Genomic DNA, 22,279 nt, shown 5'->3' with positions numbered 1-22,279 from the left:
ACGTCATAAACTTCCAGCTGCGTGGTGCGCCTCGCCTTAACGGAAACTAGAGCACGCACTTTAGAGCGTGCATGCAAACTTCAAATACGCGCAGCCTGAACTCCCAACTTCATTGATCCTACCTGCCAAAATATCAAAAATCCTTCATAAATTCCCTAAAAATTCCTGGATCACTACCAAAATTTAATCATCTGTTACTTGTGTCATTCTCGACCTTTCCTGTTAAGTTTCATCCAAATCTGTTAACTATCTTTTGAGTTATTTTGCACATGGACAAACAAACAAACAAACAAACAAACAAACAAACAAACCAATGGTAATGAAAACATAACCTCCTCACTTGGCAGACGTAATAATTCTCCACTCCTGTATTCAGATATCTTAGAGTGACTTAACCTACAGAAAAGTTTTGTCAGACAACTAACCGTATAATCAAAGATGGCTGTACACTTGACTTGGCCGCTGGAACCCTGGCTGGTCTGGTCCTCGTACGCCGCGTCAAAGTCGTCTACCGAGTCAAAGCTTGTTATGCTGTCTGAATGCAACTCACGCTGCTCGGACAGAGGAGACACAGAGGAACAATTACAGATGGAGTATTAACCCCTTGACATCCAAAACCCACCTTTCAGCACAGCAAAGATACTGGAAGTCATTGTGCTTGGTTTTAGTACTGTGGTAATCATATTTCTCAACATAGAGACATGGAAGTAACACAGGCATTACATTATTTACAATCCATGCATAGAATTGGGTTCTGATCAGTGGATTACAGGTAGCCTGATAATTCATCCATAAGCTGACACATTGGTGTCATTTGACAACTAGTCAATCAGAAAGATGGCAGTTATATCATGCTCACAATGTTACTAAGTTGATTTATTGTTGAGCATGAAACTAAAACAAACCTTGACTGCAATGCATGTTTATTATTCTTGGTTCCTGAAATAAATCAATAAGCAACTCTGTGAACAGCTTTAGTCGAAAATTTCAGACTTACGTAGATGCTTTCCTGCCATCAAATTCACCATTTCCAAAAAGCAACAACCTCCTAACTGATATAATATTGCTAGTCACCTTTCCCTGACGCTCCCATATTTCTGAAAATTTTCTTTTCCATGCAGACTGGTAGGTATCACAATATCAGAATGATTCATATTTCTGTCCCTTGAGAAGGGATCCTCTCCCTCCTCCTTTGCATATGAAGGTTACACAACCTCCCAAACATTCACTCACACACCCACAGGTACATACTTCTTTTCCTAATGGTATGTATTTCATTTCCATTCAAATAGTGAGTATACTAATCTTTCTATACAAAATAACAGTAGAAAGTATTTACTTAATTTAGAGACAATTTAATCACAAGTAGTTCCTTCCTGTGCACCATATATACATTTTTCATGCACTAGAAGTAAAAATTAAAAGTTAATAATGAAAACACTGCATACCTCACTTATTTTACTGATAATAACTGAAATGAAATGTAATCGTGCAGCAAACACAATGGAAAACCAAAGTACCCAATCTCACATACTAATACACACAAGCATATCTTACACACACATTCTCACACACACACATTCCCACATCTTACCACATGGGGGGCATGGCCCTGCTCCTCTACCACCTCATCATCCATGTTCTGTGAGGACTCGTAGTGTTGCTGCTCCTCCAGCCGGTGTTGCTGGTGTTGTAGGTTGTGTTGCTGCTGCAGCTGTGTCTGTGCCTCGATCTCGGCCTCCTTCGCCATCGCCTCATAGGCACTGTTCAGCCACTCCTCCACGTCAACTGAGGCAAGTAACAAGGCGACAAAGATAAGCATCTCAAAAGCAGGCCATCTGAGATTTTCTGTTTTCCCCGCTGTCTCCAAAAATGCTAAGACTACCTTTAAAGTTTATATACGCCTCAAAGTCATGAACTTCCAAGGGGTCACAGTTTCAATTCTCACTTTGCTAATGGTGACACTAAATTACTTATGGTAAAAGCAAAAGCAAACAAGAGACACGTACAGAAACAATAACTTCTGAACACTATCACCGGCTGGGTTTTGAAACACAGTTATGATCCATCCAACTGACTTTTCAATCAACACTGGTCAGGGTCTTCTTAAGTAAATTTGTAATAAATCATAAACCAGGCTTGCAAGTGGAATATGTCAAGTAGAGAATTATGATACTTTGTAATTATGATACTTTGTAATTACCTTCCCTCGATCCCTGGATACAGGGTCTAGTGCCTAATGATTAGTTTAGGAATCTCGCCTTTCATCACAACTGGAGGTCTCGGTGGGTACAAACGAGCAAGCTGTCAAGACTTACATCTATCACCAATTCTCAGCCACCTGCCTCGAGTCAGGGAGTGACAAGTACACACATGACGCATTATGCATCACTGCACCCACGGTCTGCAGTTGCAGTCTGCAGAACGGTGTTTATATTCTTTTCAATGGGTGTCATATTCGATGGTGGTAAGAATGAACAGATCGCCAACGGAACTCCTGACTATGCTTTATTTTATTTTTTTTTATGCAGAATGTTATGAGTGTACAGTATTTTATCCTTTTTGGTTTGAGGGATCCAGCCACAAGCATAAATTTGCTTCTTAGGAGTCCTGGCATGTATTTGTTTCTTGTTTCTTGTACATTGTTTTATATTCTGCCAAATAAAATGAAAAAAAAAACAAATGAAATAAAGTGTGAAGCGCATAGAGACTTATGCTTGTATAATGTGCCATATAAGATCTTCTTCTTCTTCTTATTATTATTATTACTATTGTTGTTGTTGTTATTGTCATTGTTGTTATTATCATCATCATCATCATCATTACTATTATTATTATTATTACTAGTATTACTATTATACACTCACTGTGGAAGCAGCAGCTAAAATGACTGTAGGCAGGACAGGCCTTAAAAAAACCAAAAAAACAAAGCCTCACTAGTAAATTCTTCAATGGCAAATAATGTCATTCTACAAACTGTAAAACCAGAAAATTCAGCTAGCACGAAACTTGTGCGAATTTTGTGAGGAGCCGACATATTTCTTTTTTTTTTCCTGGGTGGCAATTCATTGAAGTTTCATGCCATGAAAAAGGCTGTCGGCTCCCATTCGTGACAGTTTCATGTCGCGAATGTTTCTGATATCACAGTATGGAGACTGTGATGCTGGAATAGACAGTCTTGTGTGGTAGGGATAGATTAACCCGTTGAGGACAGTTTGATTTTGCTACAACACACATTTCTCACAGACACTTGGCCCGAGTATACTCGGAGTATACTCGGGACTCTTCTTCAATGGGTTAAATGCTTACTGCCTGCATTCCTCATGACATCCAGCTTGGCCTCTGCTTTGAGTTTATTGGTCTCGGCTATCCTCCGCTCCTCCCTCAAAGTGTCCAACTTCGTCTCCGGGTCTTTGTCCTGGGAGAAGCCGCTGTCTGAGGAATTATCTGATCCCTGATAGACATAAAGGCCAAATAAACATGCATACCAGATACAAGGCTCAAACATTCATAGCTGTGATGATGAAATTTGGAAGGAGATTGCCTCCTCGATGCCAGACATGAGCAAGACGATTGCTGACTGTGCCTATTCTGTGTTCAGTGGACATGGTATTGATACAGCAGAGAGACAAGAAAATGACAAAGTTACAGCCGGTGTTCTATTTACCTCTGTCAAAGATGAAAACCAAGCATTCCAAAGAGCTCGTTCTAGTAATCATTCAATATTCATCAACCATATATTCTGTTGAGATAATCAGCTGAAAGGACAAATATGCTCAGATTTACTGACTGGGATGTAATTGTTACTTTTTTGTCATTCTATTCACTTTATGAGTGCATTCCTCTGTCTTGGCTTATCTATGCATCATCTATTCTGAAAACATGAGGAATCATCAACAGTAGCATGTAATTCAGTCATTTATCCATCCCCAACATCCACACCTCAACTAAAGCTACAGCTACCTATGTATTCTTACCTTGGTATAAATTTATTGATCATCCACTGTATCTACCCATCCATCAATCCAGCTTTCAAACTGGCACTTAACAACATATTCATTTTCCTCATTAATCTACCACTATATTTCCATTTATGAATATGGTATCTTTCTACTAACCTATCTATCTATCTATCTATCTATCTATCTATCTATCTTTCAATTCATCTTCTGATCTATCTATCTATCTATCTATCTATCTATCTAGATCTATTTATCTAGCTCCCTATTAATCTATCAACCTATCTATTCATATTTGTTTCTATCATCTATCTATCTATCTATTATATCTACCATCTATCTATCTATCTATCTCTCTCTCTATCAGCAGACTCACCCCGAGTTGATTAACATAAGGCTGACACTCATCCATCCATCTGGCTATCTATCTATCTATCTATCTATCTATCTATCTATCTATCTATCTATCTATCTATCTATCTATCTATCTATCTATCTATCTATCAGCAGACTCACCCTGAGTTGATTAACATAAGGCTGACACTCGTCCATCCGTCTGGCTAGCGTCTCAATGCGGTTGGATTCTTTGGCAACCTGAGTGGCCCAGCGTCTAGCTTCCCTCTCCAGGTACAGAGACTCGGTGCTGTCCATGACCAGTGATGCCACCTAGAAACATTGAAAAATAAAACACCAAAATCATGAGGATGCTTTCAAACAATATTCATCATGAGTATATCCATTATTAACTTGACATGCAGGGTGGTGATTTGGCTCAGCTGGTAGTGCGTCTGCCTCCAGATCCAGGGACCCGGGTTCAATTCCCGGGTCTAACTGAGCAATGTTGTTTGTAATCACACTGTCCTCCCTCTAGTAAGAGGTAAGACACTCTGTCCCTCGGATAGGACATAAAATGTAGGTCCCGTGTGTGAGAGAGTCACAATTCATGAATGTAAAAGATGCCACTTCATTCATTCATCGTAAAGAGCAGGGTGCATATCCCGGTGAAGTGGTCCTGCCTCACACCCAACTGGACCCCATGGAAAACCAGCTAGTGTAGCTGAACTAGTGCAGCTGAAAATGGGCTATCCAGCCATCTTATCAGATTAAAAAATGAGACAAACTTTAATAGGACACAGATATTTTTTTTCCATGTTAAGAAGAGCATGAGTGTAGTATTGTCTATATTAGTGAATTACATTAGCATTATGTGCTTGTAGCCTTCTCCACAAATGAACATATGAAACTGCCTTTACAAACATCTTTTTTTTTTAGTGGTCATAAACTGAACTTTTAAATACATCTCACCATCTTGAGTAAACCTCATAAATTTGATGATCACTAATTTGTGAAGATAGATGGTCAGGGTGGTAATAAATCCCTCTTTCTTAAGGATAATGCCAATTAATTTCTTCATGATCTGTAGCCTGTTTGATAGGTGTAAGCCTTGTTTTCCCTACAGTGAACTGCAATGCCAACAATTATGCCACTTTCACTGTTAGTGATAAACTGAAAATATGGCTCGGTTTTCATATTAAGATACTGTAAAAGTGGATATTTTCGCGCGAGTAATTTTTCCCGCTCAGCCGGGTAAGATGGATTTCACGTGTTTTTAATTCCGCGGAATGAGGACATTAACTACTGGAACATACAGCATGCAAAAATATTTGCATGCTTTTATTTTCGCGCTAGCATCCGGTCGCACGAAATGTGTGAAAATTTCCACACCGCAAAAATTTCCACTTTTACAGTACACTAAAGATAATGCTACTGTAGCATTCATCTCCTAACTCCTAGGTACCACAACCAAAGAAGGAAAACAATTCCATGAAGTGTTTTGATTGAAAGTGTTTTTCAATTTTGAAATGGTGAAAAGGTAAAAAAATGTGTAATTTAGAAAACAAATGTGACTGAAAAATATATGTGAGTGAAGCATATGATACCTCAGGATCAGACAGGGTTCTCTCTGTAGTTGGTGAATTGACATGTAATTTACATATAACCCAGAAAATGCAGTGGGTCAGTATACTGCGGTAGAATTATACAAAGTGAATATATCTCTGTATCTATGACATAACTCCCTCTCCCCACCATGTAAAATAGCACGTAGCTGAATCCTGTACCAGTGTTTGAGGAAAGACAGCTATTAAAACAAAAATGAATTTTTACCAATATATGGAAAATTTACCACTAAAATGTACAAGCCTGACCAACATCTGTAGTGTCTAGTATAAAGTATATGTTGTAGCCAGATGTTGTAATGAAATGCACATGCCTTACATAACGTTTAATAAAGTACATGTTGTACTTTGCCCTGTGGGCTCTCCACGTGCCTAGTGACACTGCTCCATAAAAACAGAGTACAGAAGGTCCAGCGGCATACCAGTGTTGTCAGAGGGTACATATTGATTTACAGATAGAGAAGCCCGGATGCTGACAGTTTTATGAGTTCTACCAGATACCAGAACAGAATGAATGAAGCTGTAAAAATTCTAATTGCTTGACCTTGAGATCAAAATCATACTACTAAAAAACATTATTTACAGATCTGCATAGACTGTTTCAAAGTCTGATTTTTTGTTGTTTTTCATGAGGAGTCTAAAATAATGCACTGCCCAAGATTCAGGTAATATGACATTCATGCTAGTAGTCTACAAAATAATATGCCTGCTGTTTATGGCCCTCTCTGACTTGAGCTACCTCTATTTAATTTTCTGATATTGTGAGATGTGATAATTTGTGGCATACCTCAGACATTGAAGAGGTAAGTGACAGCTAGGTTAGACATGAAGTAAACCTATCATGTGACCATATTAACGATGACTTTTTCTTTTAAAGTCATGAAGCTTGAGATATGACATTGAGCTTCATACATCATGTGACTGTGAGTCAGACACAGTCCTGCAGCAACTTTAATGGAGACATTTGCACAAGTGGAATGTAAACAAACTTGTGACCTGCTTACCACTCCCCCTACCACTTGCCTGCCAACTGCAATGATCAGCGATCACAAGGTGTACAAGGCTTGATTCTGATTGTTATCTACATCACAATTTACACTGGTCATTAACACACCCGGAATTGTTCTCTATGCTTTGAACTCCATCTATCGTTAAATGGGCCTAGACAGCAAAGAAAGACAATTAAATGCCAGTATTAAAAGGTATCAACTCATTACTCAGAAGGGATACAGCTACAGATCACACTGCCAGAGGCTTTGACATGATTGCTTCTTGTAATGATCTTCCCAATGCTGAGGAAGGTTCTCGAAGATTTTTTTTTTTTTTTTTTTTTTTTTTTTTAGATGTGTCTAAAATTTTGGAACCATCTCCCAAAGACCACTCACCAAATTGCAGAAACAGACAAATCCATATAAAACTTATAACATACATATTAAACCTCGAAAATCATACATCTCTCACTGTTGTTTAGTTGCTCCTTGGTTCTTATGTATCATGCCATGTGTAGTTTTTTGGGCTAATTTAAAGCACCATAAGTGTCAAAAAACCAAACCTGAGGGCTATAGGCCTACAAGTGCTCACCATTATGTATCATTATTATCATTACTATCAATGTTAGGGCTGATTTTTGCAACACCTGTACCACTTTGTTCGTTAAATCAGTTGGACATAGTATGGACTGGTATCAACGAGAAACTAAGCAATGCATTACGATACAAGTGGACAATAAAAAAAAAGTCAACAGATGTTTTTCTTTTTTGTTCAAATGCCGCCCTATCAAATCAAATTTGTACAGCTGTTAAAAAGAAGAGAAACTTCAGACACTGTTGGAGATTGCCCCATTTCAATAACCTTGCCTGTGCATATCATGCAATCAATTTGCATTTTGTTCCAGTAAAGTAAATGGAAATACAAACCGAAATGAAGTGGTACCTCTTTGCAAGATTCTAAGGGTATCTGCAAATTGACATCATTTTAAACGGAAGGTTGAAATCTGACCGACACCTTTAAGCTGTGGTTCACTAATGTTCAGCATGTGACTGGCTAGAATGTGGTACACAAACAATCATATCAGATAAATTCAGCTGGCACGACACGACAAACCACAATAGCAAGAATCAATGAAGGTTACAGATATCTTGCTCTTATCGTTTGGCTATTCTTCTTTCAGTGATCAATTTGTAATTACCGAGCTAGAATCAATGTTTATCAAATTTTAGACTTCAGTTCAGCTGTTGACATACATCTTGAGCATGAAACCACAAGAAACATGCTCTTTAAATTTTCCCCACATACAGTCATGTACTGCAGGTCTCAGGTTCAAGGGAAGTTCCTCAAAAACAGAGAGAGAGAGAGAGAGAGAGAGCTTTAGAAAGGAAGAGGAGGGGAGAGATAGACTTTAAAAAAAACTTTTTCTTTTTGTCATAATACAAGCAGATTACAAAAATAAAGTAGCAAAAAGCATGAGTGCCTAGAATGATTGAATATTGGTGACATTTCATGTTCTGTAGGAAACCATGCTGTGATAGACCGGGTCTTTGTGTCAGGTATGATATCTTGAGTTGGAGCATTGCTTTTTAAATTGTTTCCGTCTTCTTTTTCTGTAGGAACTACCAAAAGCAATTTGCATTTTCCTAATAGAAACATCCCACGCTTGACTCAGCATGAGATATTTCAGATAACGTTCTCACACTTTGTGCTCCCATAAACATATATTTAATTACCGGTAGTCTTTAGGCACAAAACATATACAAGAAAAACGTCTTAATTATACAGCTAATGTTAATATCTATGCATGCCTTCAGACTCTTTTGTGTGTGTGTGTGTGTGTGTGTGTGTGTGTGTGATTTTACCATATTAAGATGAATACATTTTCCTAAAAACTGTTTTAAATCATTAAGTAAGTTCAAAGTGAGTTTTTGTTGTTGTTGTTGTTGTTGTTGTTGTTGTTGTTGTGTGTGTGTGTGTGTGTGTGTGTGTGTGTAGCTGCATTCTTCATCCCAGGCCATATGTTTGTAAAGCTTGCTGAGCCTGCAGAAGCCCTAGAGTTTGGATATACACACACAGGGAGAGTGGTCATATTTAAACCTTTGCATGCCACATTAATTATCTGTCAATAGTTTGTGTGTGTAAAATTTGTGGACATTTGACTCATTGGCACAGGAACAGTTAATGGCTACCCTATAGTAGGACACCACGCCACGTTCACATTGATTGTAATCAACAGAGTATATTCAAACCACCAGAAATGGTGAAAGTTTCATTGAAATTGGATATGGTTTCAGAAAGCTATGAAGTTCTGCATACAAACTGAGACTGTTTTCGATCACATAACATGCAAATTAGATGAGGTAATGATGTCATCACCCTGCAGCATATATCTATGTTTTCCATATCTTTATGTCACTCTTGTGTTTTCTGTTTGTAGTGTTACATACTCGGCAGTTGTTTATGTGCATGCATGTTCCTTGACAGCTCAGTTGGCTAACTTATAGAGCTACCCTGCTTAAAAAAGTTTGACTAAATTAATAAAGAAATGAAAAAAATGCAGAAATAAATACTTTAATAAGTAAAATATTGAAGTCCGCATCAACCTCCGAACAAATCTTCATTTAATTTGCTATTTGAAGTGACACAAAATGTAATAAACTGCATCTTTTCCATTGTATTATTAGAGTTATCACAAATCATAAGTGCAATGATGACATTTAGGGGAGGGGATTGTAAATGCTTTAATAGCCATCAAAAACAACAACAAAATATTTTCTCTGACTACACCATCCCCCTCTTTGACAACCAATGCGAAAGTTGTGACATGATTACATTACTGCCTTGTCTAGTTTGCAAAACTGGTTTGCAAATGATGTCACTACTAAACCTACTGAAGTCAACTGGAATGTGAAGAGAAATTTCGAATGAACTCCAAGCACACATCGACAGAAAAAAGGGGCATCTTTCCTATCGAGACCTGCCATTCAACTGGAAAGGATATCCTCGTTATAAAGTCTATATGCCAACATTGAATTCTGACTACTTGTCACCCCCCTACACCTTAAGCCTGATAATATCGTACACTTAGGTCAAAGAGGCCCGCCTTTAAAGAGTGACATTTGGAGACTACACTTTCAGGAATTTGGAATGTAGTGACAGAGGTCCTCAGAGAATTACATGTAAACTGCAAATAAAACAGTAAAAAAATTCTTGAAATTTCTTTCCTATTACAACATGAGGGTGTACTATAAAGCCAGAGTATTACTATAGTACCCTACAAGATTGCTGTCACAGCATTTTGTGGACTGGATGAGATTCTTCAGACGTTTGCCTCCCAGGTGCTTGTCAGACTAGTCATTTTCTACAGAGAGTTTATGGATGTATGTATGTATGTATGTATGTATGTATGTACGTATGTATTTCTGTATGTATGTATGTATGTATGTATTTATTTATTTATTTATTTATTTATTTATTTATTTATTTATTTATTTATTTATTTATTTATTTATTTATTTATTTATTTATTTATTTATTTATTTATTTATTTATTTATTTATTTATTTATTTATTTATTTATTTATTTATTTATTTATTTATTTATTTATTTATTTATTTATTCATTTAATTAATTATTTATCTATCTATCTATTTATGGATCAATCAAATAATGAACAAATGAATGAATGCATGAGCATTTGAATCAATGAATGAAGGATGCAATCAAGTGAGGGAAAGGGTAAAGAAATGACGAAGGTATGGGAAGGAGAAAGAAAGAATGGAAGGAATTAGATGTAAGAATGCCAATGTAGGGATGAATACTTTCACAAAGAAAGAAAGCTGAGACAATCTAGGCTCCTAAGCACTGAAATTGGGACAATGTCATGGGTGTCATACACAATGGGTGTGAGCCGCATGTCATCGCGCCACTCAATATTTCCTCCATTCAATTCCAAAACATGCTATTTAAGGGTCATGTGACTATTGTGTGATGCATCAAATTGTTCTTTTCTCACATGTTTTGAGAGATGCTTTTATGCTATAAACCTATCACTACATATTTCAATTGCCATTGATATGTTTATTGTGAATATAAAGCATACACTAAATTTATTACAAAATGCTTATCACAGCTTGGCAAAAAATGTGGGTCTCTTCTCTCAATACTAAAAGTTTATTTGCTTTGGACAATGAATTTTGACCATTCTTGTGGTGAAATTGCTAATATCAGAATTCTTGCCAAAATCCTTAATAACTGATTACGGAAGGGGGCTACAGAAAAAGAAGCCTGCTTTCCCACCACACTCGACTTGTATCTCCCAAAAATCTCACCCTTGTGTGCAACAATGCCTCCCCAAACTGCCACAAAATCTCTCTCTAGCTTCCTTCCCCATCGAATCAGTGAGCAGTTGTCTGCTTCCTGGCCCACTGGTCTACATGGCATGGTCACCGTGGCAACCGTGCCTGACCTACTTCTCCAAGTCCAACCTATGTTCAAATCCCCTTTATCTCTTAATTGGCATATTTGGTTTGGAATTTTTTTCTGGAGGATTTCCCAGAACATTGACATTTGCTCTAAAACTTCACCTTCAAAAGAGCTAACATATCCCGAGAAAAAATCCTGCTGCATTATCAAAATCTACCTCAAACTCTTCCTCCTTTCCTGTTTCTTGACGAGGAAGGGATCAATTTCCCACACTGATGCCTGTTTTGCATCATGTGACCTGTGATTGGTGGTGTTTGTTTGGCTTTGACTTACGGTATAATTCTTGGAAAAGAGACTTTGGGTGACACACACACACAAACAAACACACACACACACAAACAAATACATACACAAACAAACAAAATAACCAAAACCAAAACCAAAACTAGGAAAGCAATGACCTGAAAGAATGAACAACAAACTTCTTCCTCTCATTAATTGATTGATTATTAACCCAGAGAATACTCTATACTGTATACGCCATATATTCAGCGTGTCTAAATTTTCGTGAATGGGAACTTCCAGACGATTCGCAATGGTGGAGTACTGTACTGAATGGAGAAATGTATACATGCATGTCACATTCATATCAGGGTGAGAGTCAACATTTTTGTGTGTCTTTAAATTTGCAAATAGCACCTGAACTGCAAAATTGTAAAGAAAGCACACTCAAAAGACATCCAATGTAATGGTCTTACCTCATCATTTTCCACAGGATCATAGACATACTGGATGAGGTCTGTGAAGATAGCATTCTCATCCAAGAACTTTTGGTGGTGGTAGCATCTGGTCACCTAGAAGAAACAAAAACAAAATCAGATAGAAACCAATGTTACAAAATGAGGCTCTAGCATTTATGCATTGATTAAAATAGAAGGTTTTTTTTCAAAGTTTTTTTTTTTTATTACAAACAGCCATTTTGTACATGTACATTGAAATATAATATTGAAAACAGTGATCTCATAAATGTACTGCATTATGAGCAAAAGGGCAAAAGGGGGGACAAAAAACTGAGAAAGAATTTTGTTTGATACCAACACAAAACACTGGTGGTACTCCCACTATTCAATGCATATATCATTTAATCACCATTCTTGTTCTATCTCTTTAAAAATATGAATTTGAAGTTTTGTTCTATCAATGAACAACTTAAATATATGTCAGATTGGAGATGACAGAGTGGGCACGTCAACAGGAGACAGACTTTTAAAAAGTCACTTTAAAGCGCAACCGTAAGAAAACATCACAACTCAATCAGAAACTAAGTGTGAGAAATCATGACTTGTGCAATACATGGTTAGCTATTCAGTTGACAACATTTCATGATCAATTGTGGGCTCTGCTTATATGTCTTGCCAGGAGAGAATAAATAATGACATTCATTCATCAATCACAGCTGTAAGTGGACATAGCTTTGTTCATACGGGTTGATTGCTTTTGTGGTGGATTTAACAGAACTTCTTCACAGAAGGAGAAACTCAACACTGTTGATAAATTCACTACAACTGAAAGTTTTGAAACTTCAATGACTTGCAAATGTGAGTTACATTGCTACTTGAAGAACCTGGTGCACATTTCCCCAACCACTCCAATACAAACTTACAGGAAAGACAGTAAATCTTTGCTCATATGTAGGGCATATCTCTACGAACAAGAGGATGAAGTTGGTCCTGATTCATTGGTACTACTCTCTCATAAAATAAACGAAACACAGTGATGACAGGTTTATCAGAGCGCAGGCTGAATCAAGTTGTGTGTACGGAAAGGCCTATATTGTATTTATTCAAATCTCTGGATGTGAGTTACATATGTGAGTTACATACATTTGTATGTACATTGCTACTTGAAGAACCTGGTGTACATTTCCCCAACCACTCCAATACAAACTTACAGGAAAGACAGTAAATCTTTGCTCATATGTAGGGCATATCTCTACGAACACGAGGTTAGAGTTGGTCCTGATTCACTGGTAACTCTCTCATAAAATGAACCTTAACGCAGTGATGACAGGTTTATCAGAGCACAGGTTGAATCAAGTTGTGCATATGGGTAGGCCTATATATTATATTCATTCGAATCTCTGGCTACTTTGTAGCGTCCTTAGTGATAACTTCTGTGCAGCTGCGATGGCATTTCTGGATTTGTGTCACAGCATGACTGGTGTCTCTCCTTTCCATCAGATAATCTGGAATCAGCGTCAACGGCCTTCCAGGATAGCTCAAAGTATTCAAGCTTGCCTCCATTCTACACTTCCCTGACTATTCCATCTCCTTCCTATCCCCATCCTGTCTGAGGATCATGGTGACCCATCTGTTGAGAGCCAAAAGGACGCTACCTTCCATGCATGCTTTTAGGCATTTCAAACATCCTTCTGGCATTGAGCTGCTACAACTACCTGAAATGGTTCAGGGCAATGAATGTAACAACCCACGATCATTTAAGACAATGGCCCTCAGAGTTATAGTCTTTTTTCTTTTTCTTTTTATCAGGGACTGTACACTCCCCGGAGCATGGATTTCAAATTGGGTGAACTTACAGAGCCCAGCTGTTATTGTACATGTGTGGAGAAGTCTTGACTACTTTATGTATCTAATTTTTTTCTCTCTCTCTGAAGAATGTAAGCCTACAGTATAGTCAGTGATTCAGTAAAATGTATCCTTTAATCTAACTATGGCAATAGTTATGCAAATGTACAATAAAACACTTTAACACTGAAAAGTGATTGCTTTCATCAATGAAAACACTTAATAACAAAATGTTTAAAGATTAAAAAAAAACAACAAACAAACAAAAAACAGGTGCCTTCTCTGAACAAGGTTTCCTTACCAGAAGTGTAGTTAAGATATAGGAAGTTCTGTTTCCTGACAAATTTTCTAGACAATACTTCCTTTCAAACAGCCATTGTTGATAATCCATGACTCATACCACGAGCATGCGCACAATTTGTTTGGTTCTTTCTTTCTAAAAGACAAAGAATTACTTTTGTGACAATCCCTGCATTTCAAATCTTTGTAAGTAAAGCTTTCTTCATTTGGGAGTTTGCATAAATGTGCTGTATCCACTCACAAGTTATAGGTTTACATTTTCTTTTTAATGCCAGCCCATAAAGAAAATGGTTATCATTAACTATCTATGAAATGTTTCAAAGTTGTGCGAACACTTGGTAACCAAATTACCAGAAGATACCCAGATTTGAGGGTGAGTGGGGGACCACATAAGGGAAAACGGTAGACCTGTATCACGCTGACCTTTGACCCCTCATATTACCACAAATAAGGACTTTTTGATTTGCTCATCCAAGCAGTGGACTGTGATGTGATGTGATGTTGTCATTTGAAGAAATTTCCAATGCCCAAGGCTGCCCTTGCACGTTTCAATACCAGAATAAAGAACGTGTCCATGAGGGATTTCATCTTAACCTTAGTTCTAGGAGCGATGACTGTCATGAGGAATAAAAATCAGGCCAGCTTTTTCTTTTTTGGGGGGGGGGTGGGCATGACATCGTTATATTTGTGTTAACTGAACAAGTATCAACTGAAAATCACTAAGGGTTCTAACTAAGTGGATGTCAACGAGGGGACAGCAACCATTGGAATCGCTAGAGCATGTGAACAGTGCTCTTGTCCACACATTACAAAAATCCCTAATATTTGTGATTTTCGCTGCACGAAACACACATCAATCCTTTTGGTCTATCCAATGATCATGAACAGCACAGGCATTAAGGGGGTATCACATATCCTCACAACATCTCAGGTAAACTTGCTTATTTTGATTCCTGACAAGAATCTTGTTTTTAAAACAATCAAATTTCATGTGCAACATGTTTGTGTTTTGAACAATAACAATCAACGATCAATCTGTATTGTCAGAAATGCCTCGGGGTATTTTATCGTACACATCCATCAGAAAACAAGTCTACATTAATGTTCACAAAATGCATTTGAGAGACAGAGCAGATGGCAGTAATTTCTAACAGTCAAATGAATGTGCACTGGTAAACCGGTTGTCCTTGAATATTTCCCTAGTTTTTTTTTTCTCTCTCTACATTTTAGTCCCACATGTTTTGCACCTTATTATGAATAATTATAACCTTGAAATTTGGTTATGTTGGATCAGCTTCCTATGAAAGCACATCCATCAATTTTATAATACTGTAAAGCAATATACTTTTGCAGTATGAAATTTTTGTGAATTGAAGCCAATGGCCTTTTTTGCACAGAGAATTTTCATGAATTGCCACTAGCATTCAATGCATATAGTGTCTCTCTCACGTAATTCGCAAAATTAAAAATGAATACAAACATGCCTGGTTTTTAAAGTAGTTTGCAGGTTCAATGCATTGTTATAGTGACTGGCTGCAATTTTACCCCCCCCCCCCCCCCCAACTAAAAAAAAAAAGAAAAGAAGAAGAAGAGGAGGTAAAGAAATTCAAAACTCTCATCTCATCTGGGTATTCACTTGAACTTTGTACAAATTTCATCTCAACAACTTGAAACTACATTGGCAGTTATACACAACCACAAAATACATTGCAGTTATACACGACCACAAAATATATTGCAGCTATGGTTTCACACACAGTGTACACAAAACAAAAAACAAAAACACATGAAAATTTTTAGAATCACATTAACTATGGGAGAAGAGGAAATATGGTCTCTTTTAAAGAGTTTCTGATGTTAGTATTCAACTCTACTACGAAACCTGCCATTTAATACTCTTTCCGTATATCCTCAACGGTAATGAATACTCGGGGTAGACTGAACAACTACACAAGAGTCTCTGCTATATCCCCAAGCACTTGATTTTAATCTCTGAATCGATCGCGGTGACAATGCGTATAGTCAGTTCTACAAAACAATGCGTACATGTCAAAAAGAAATACCTTGTGGTCAATGTTAACTTTTTTTATACACTCGTTTTTCTAAATTGTGTACTGGGCTTAGACTGGTCAATGGGTACATTATCTCCTGCCCAAGGCATATATCTGAGAGATAATTTGTGTTCCGTCATCAGGCAGTGTGTTTACACTCCTTGTCAAACTGTTCGACATTTATGACACAGGCAAGCACTGACAGGTTTCCTACCACAATACATCAATGCAAGGAATGTTTAGTAGAAATGGTCATCATATATCGTTTATCTGTGAATGACTTGCTTTCCCCAATTAGGCAGCCATATCCAGTGCATCCAATATTAATTTCATTTGCTCACGTACCCCTGCTGTCATTGTCTTGTATGTTAAGTTGTGCAGCAAATTACTTTAATAGAATGCATAATTTCTTCTTCTACTACTACTACTACTACTACTACTACTACTACTACTACTACTACTACTACTACTACTACTACTACTACTTCTTTTACTACTAATACTACCACTACTACCACTACTGTTACCACTTCTTTTCTCACTAAGAAAATAAGAATCAGCAAAAGAAGATTAGTAGAAAAATCAGTCACAATGAATTAACCTTGGTACCAGTCGTGATACAATATTAGGGATAACAGTAAATCAAAGTCACGTGATCAAAGCTTGCCACATTGGTGACATATTTTTAGATCCGTCTACGTGATGCTGGGTTACTGAGAACTCGTGATCAAGAGCACTCCATCCAGGAGACACAAGACAGACTGGACTATGATGCTCGCTCCCTAAGCTTCCTTAACTTCCCTCAGGCAAGCCACAAGCAGACATAGATTAGGTCTAAATGTCAGCCATCTCCACTGCAGTTCAGAGGAGCATAGCCTTTGTTGGCACACACTCTCTCTCCGGTAATTCCCCACCATACTCAGCAGTCCCCATGACCTAGATGTTGCTGAGAGAGGTACACATGGTCAAATATCTGCAAACTGTAATACTGCAGAAGTCTTCTACTTCAACCACCAATCTGAACTGTCGCCACCCCACAGGGATTCTCTCTAACCTCGATAGAGGGTGGAACCATCTTACAGTATTCCCTCATTGAATGAATCACATTACTGCATGCATAATTGCTGATGGTGCCATTTCATTTTGAGAGTAGTGATAACTTTAATTTGGCCCTACTCCCATAACTATAATTTCCAACAAACAGTGGAAAAGATAAGCATGAATGTTATCAAAGTGTGTCAACATGGATTCAAGACAGCCAAATATGCCACAGGTTCACTCTTATTCCAATTTCTGTGCCAGTACATATCTCCATCAAAAAAAAAAAGATCTTCCTTCTCTAGTTAGAGACATCACCAACTCCACATCACACCAGGGAGCTGTCTCCTTCCCATCCTCCATGATCAAACTATGAGCTGCGAACTCTGGACGAAGACATGGCAGGCTTCTTGTTCAAGGAAGTTTCCATGTGCCTCTTATTTGCCAAAAGTTGAAAATAGTTACCATGGCGATGGTGTACCTAGGGGAGAGCTTGGAGTACCCACCAGCCAGAAAGGCTCGTCAACAGATCAGACGATTAGCAGCTGTATGTTCTACAAATGAGCATCCGTGCCAAGTCACGTATACATAAGTGACACGTGGTGGGACTTGTAAGGCTGCAAAACAAGCCTTGTACCAAGAACACTAAAAGCAGGAGCTGTGGGGCCTACGGGAAATGTTATATACCGAGTACAGTATGATCTTGAATATCCTGATATGCCATTCCACCAAGATATTTTACTACACACATGAGTTCTTCTTGCATGGAGAATTGACAGACTGTGATATACTACTAGGCATTGGTTCCCAAATTATTTCTTTCACTTCTGTAATCTGAATTGCACACGGGCTCAAACCCATAACTCATTATGACAGTGAGATTATCCTCCTATGGGAGGAGAAAGATACAGGAGCCAGCAATCATACTGATATGATCATGTCAAGACTACCACATTACCTGTTTAAAAGCAACTTGGAACAGCTCCCAACACTCTCTACACTGCAGGGAGGATGACTAGTGAAACCATTCCATGGTTTGTTTTCATTTAACCCTTTCCGGACAGCCATTTTCAAAAGCTTTTGACATTTCGTCGGTTGAGAATGATAAGGGCGTTAAGTTGTCACAAAACCCATAGTGTTCAAGATGACTTAATGCCCTTCTCATTCTCAACAGACGATTGCACATAAACATGTTATCTACAGGATCGAAAGGCTAAGGAGATGTGACTCAAGACCTTCCCAGAAGAACAAGCTTTAGACCACAAATTCACCAGACCTATGCCTCCTGGATTTGTTTGTTTGTTTGTTTGTTTGTTCTTTGATAATGATGAGGGTGAGACATTCCTTACCCATTCTGCTTCGTCCGACACCTTCTGGAAGCGGGACTTTACGTAGGTACTGGTCTCAATTTCGGTGGTGCTGAACACTCTGAAGTAGTTTCGTAATCTGTCGTAGAAGTCGCCATCCAGAGCCTGCAATGCAAACACACAGAGATAGTTTGATATGGAGATCAGAATTCATTGATACCTTGTCTACAGTTTCTATGACATTGATCCATCAGCAAAGCTGACTGGAACCATTTTTTTTTTTTTTTTTTTTTTTTGGGGGGGGGGGGAGGATAAGAGGAGGGGAAGCATATATATCCCATGAATAATAGATTAGAATGAAAATAATAAAATCTCAAAGATACTACATTTGCTACATAACAAGAAATATTTCTAAAGATATTATTAAAATCATCACATACATCTCAACTGTTTTCATCGTTTTCCTGCAGATTAAATCTCAAAATTCTCAAGGTGATAAAAATGAAAATATTGCTTTTTGCATTTAAACTCTTCATATATGTGAAAAACATATCCAGAAGGGGAGCAGTGCTGAAGATTAACAGACACTCTTCAAGTGGCTGGTATTGGGTACAACGATTCATATGAAGCACCAATGAGAGAAACTGGGAATATTTTGTACCTAATCTTAGTTATATCTTATACCTTATATCATAACTACATCTTATTTCTGACATATTACATCTTAAATTTCTAAAAGATTAATACAAAGTCTTATGAGTCACATTCATTTCATACAATCTTGACAGAACTATGGCACAACTTGTCAGACTACATTAACTATGCAGACAGGTGGAATGTGTTTAAAAAAGCTGTGAAAACTTTTCTACTTAGAAAGGCTTTTGCTGCTTAAAGGACAAGTCCATCTTCACATACATGTGGATTGAGTGAATGCAACAACATTAGTAGAACACATCAGTGAAAGTTTGGGGGAAATTGGACAATCCGTTCAAAAGTTATGGGTTTTTAAAGTATCTGCATAATCACTGCTGGATGAGAAGATTACTACAGCTTGTGATGTCACATGCGTACAACGATATAAAGAAAATGAAAAGAAAATTTCACAAAATTTTACTTCTTCACAATAGTGCACATTTCTTCAACTTGTTACTGATGTATGTGAAGGGCAATATCATTCCCCCTGCCTTCTGAAAGAGAGAATTCAAGTGTCCTTTTTTGTTACGCGAGAAAAGTGAAAATATGTTGAATTTTCTTTATACTTTCTTTATATCGTTGTACACATGTGACATCACAAGCTGATGGTAGTCTTCTTATCCAGCAGTGACTGAGTAGAAACTTCAAAAATTCATAGCTTTTGAACGGATTGTCCGATTTTCCTCAAACTCTTACTGATGTGTTCTACTAATATTCCTGCATTCATCCAACCCACATGTCTATGAAGGTGAACTTGTCCTTTAAGATGAGAATTCAATGTGAAACTGTGTCCACCCACTTGTTATGAAGTGATATGTGCTATTTTAATGTGGTTGTATTAGTATTATCATCATTATCAAAGCGATGCAGAATCTATTCAAGTCGCACATTCAGACAGCAGTTTCACAATGAGCATAATACAATCTGGCTGTTTATTCACAGTGTAATTTGCACCACAACAAGACAATGAATCACTGTAGTGGTAATGGGACTTTTTTCAACTTTATTATAACAAAAGTAATAGTCACTCAGTGTGTACATTGTAGTTTCAAGTGCTAGTTTACAGTATCTTATAAATTCATAGGATTCCTGCTTTTGTCCTGGAAATGGAGTACATTACACAAAAAGACAGTACTTGAATGAAGTGGTGAAACATTTACAAAACTGATCATGATAAATTCTTCTAGGTTTCAGTCTCATGGTTCCTCCAAAACTTGCTTACAGTATAAGTGTCTAAACAAGCATTTTGCCAGTATTGACTCTTTCCTTTAATTGTGTAAATGGTAAAGCCCACAGGGATAGCTTTCTCTTTCCCTTATTAAAGCATTAATTTACCTTCTGCAGAAGTAACAAAAACCCGGCATTAGTGCTCTAAAATAGTTCTAAAATGGTGAATTAGGGATAGAAACAACCACTGTCAAAATTTGAATCCGTATAATCGATGTAAAGTACTGTTAAATACACAAAATGTGAACAATAGTTACGATAAAAATGTTTCCAGGCTAAACCGCCTACAGTTACATTTTAATGAGAAAAATACTGATATCTCCCTATATTTTAGGCTTATTGCAAAAATTTTATATGGTAGGATGTTTTGTGATACAACAGACCTACACATATGCATGAAATGTGATATCTTGAACATTTTTCAAATCACTGAATATGAAACATGCATATTAACTCTTTGTTTGCTAAAACACAAAGAAATTCTATCGTGATTTCGATTCATTTCAGTTTTGACATATGATATCTAAAGGTCCAAACAAAGCATATGGCACCAAGATATTCCTTAAAATAGAAAATCTAGGCAATGTTGAAAAATGTGTTTGTGCTTAAGTTTCTGTTCACTTTCATTTTCATTATTGCACATCACTAAAGCAATGAGTATGTAGTCAATCCCAACTAAATTTAAGGTCAAGTTCTGTCAAATTCTACCGCACATCCAAAACAAACTGCTTTATTCAATTGAATACATTTTGTGAAAATTGAGGAAGAAACATTGTACAAAGAAGAAATGAGAAGCTCTTGGTTTCTACTGACTTTTAAATTTCCTGTGTTTTTTTTTGTAGTTGACACCTGCATGTGATGCACCGCTTGGCCACACAGTACAGTGATATTGAGATTACCGTACTTTGAACGCTGTTCAAGGAATTAAGTTGCTCCTCTCAATGTTTAAATTTAAAATCACCAGGGAAACTTGACGTCATTTGACAGATTACTTTATGACATTGGTAAAACATGGAATAAAAGAGACAAAACTTAATCACTGAGGCAAAATAACAATCTACACGTACCAAACCCATTGAGGACAAACTGATTTTGCTGTAACATGCATTTCCCACGGACACCTGCCCGAGTATACTCGGGACTAGTCTTGAGGACAAACTAATTTTGCTATAACATGCATTTCCCACAGACACCTGCCCGCGAGTGTACTCGGGACTAGTCTTCAACGGGTTAATATTCACCAACACACTCAAACAAAATTTAAACAAAAACCGGTTCAGTGCGAGGACTGAGTTAAATTGCCCTAAAAAAGTACTTGATGCTTAAAATAAAAGAAGAGTTGAAGCGATAGGGTGGAACCATCAGGTAATTGAAAAGAATGACTCAGCAGAGGGAGGTATAAGGCAAGAGAGGCAAACTCTGAGGTAATAGCTGATCAAAAATATATATCATCTCTAAAATAGGGCCTTCCAGGGTACCAGGTTAACCAAAAACTTCACAGCTTCACCAAATGATTAAAAACAAACAAACAAAACAAACAAAACAAAACAGAAAGCATCATACACATCACAAAGACATTAACAAAAACCAACAACAGTAGAAGCCAGCAGCTACAGAAAACGTGAAATCAAGAAATCTATCTTGTGACATACCCAACTATGACATGATTGAGCAGAGGAATTTTAAATATGTATTGAATAGTCATCAAACAAGACAAGACAGTAATCCAGGCAAACATCTCTCCT

At 37.4% G+C, this 22,279-nt stretch overlaps 1 protein-coding gene across 1 annotated transcript in view; it reads right to left on the bottom strand.

Moving 5' to 3' along the window:
* Positions 1–22,279, bottom strand: part of LOC140235055 (F-BAR and double SH3 domains protein 2-like) — a 70,404-nt gene that overhangs the window by 13,121 nt on the left and 35,004 nt on the right. The window contains exons 8-13 of the mRNA XM_072315093.1: positions 18,657–18,779; positions 12,092–12,187; positions 4,476–4,625; positions 3,310–3,454; positions 1,595–1,788; positions 426–551 (exon numbers count right to left, since the gene is read on the bottom strand). Of these exons, the coding sequence (XP_072171194.1) occupies positions 426–551; positions 1,595–1,788; positions 3,310–3,454; positions 4,476–4,625; positions 12,092–12,187; positions 18,657–18,779 (834 nt within the window). The remainder of the gene's footprint in view (positions 1–425; positions 552–1,594; positions 1,789–3,309; positions 3,455–4,475; positions 4,626–12,091; positions 12,188–18,656; positions 18,780–22,279) is intronic.

This window comes from Diadema setosum, chromosome 11 (genome assembly GCF_964275005.1).
Source record: "Diadema setosum chromosome 11, eeDiaSeto1, whole genome shotgun sequence".
Classification (NCBI taxonomy): domain Eukaryota; kingdom Metazoa; phylum Echinodermata; class Echinoidea; order Diadematoida; family Diadematidae; genus Diadema; species Diadema setosum.
The sequence above is the reverse complement of the archived record's forward strand: the minus strand, read 5'-3'. Positions and strand labels throughout refer to the sequence as shown.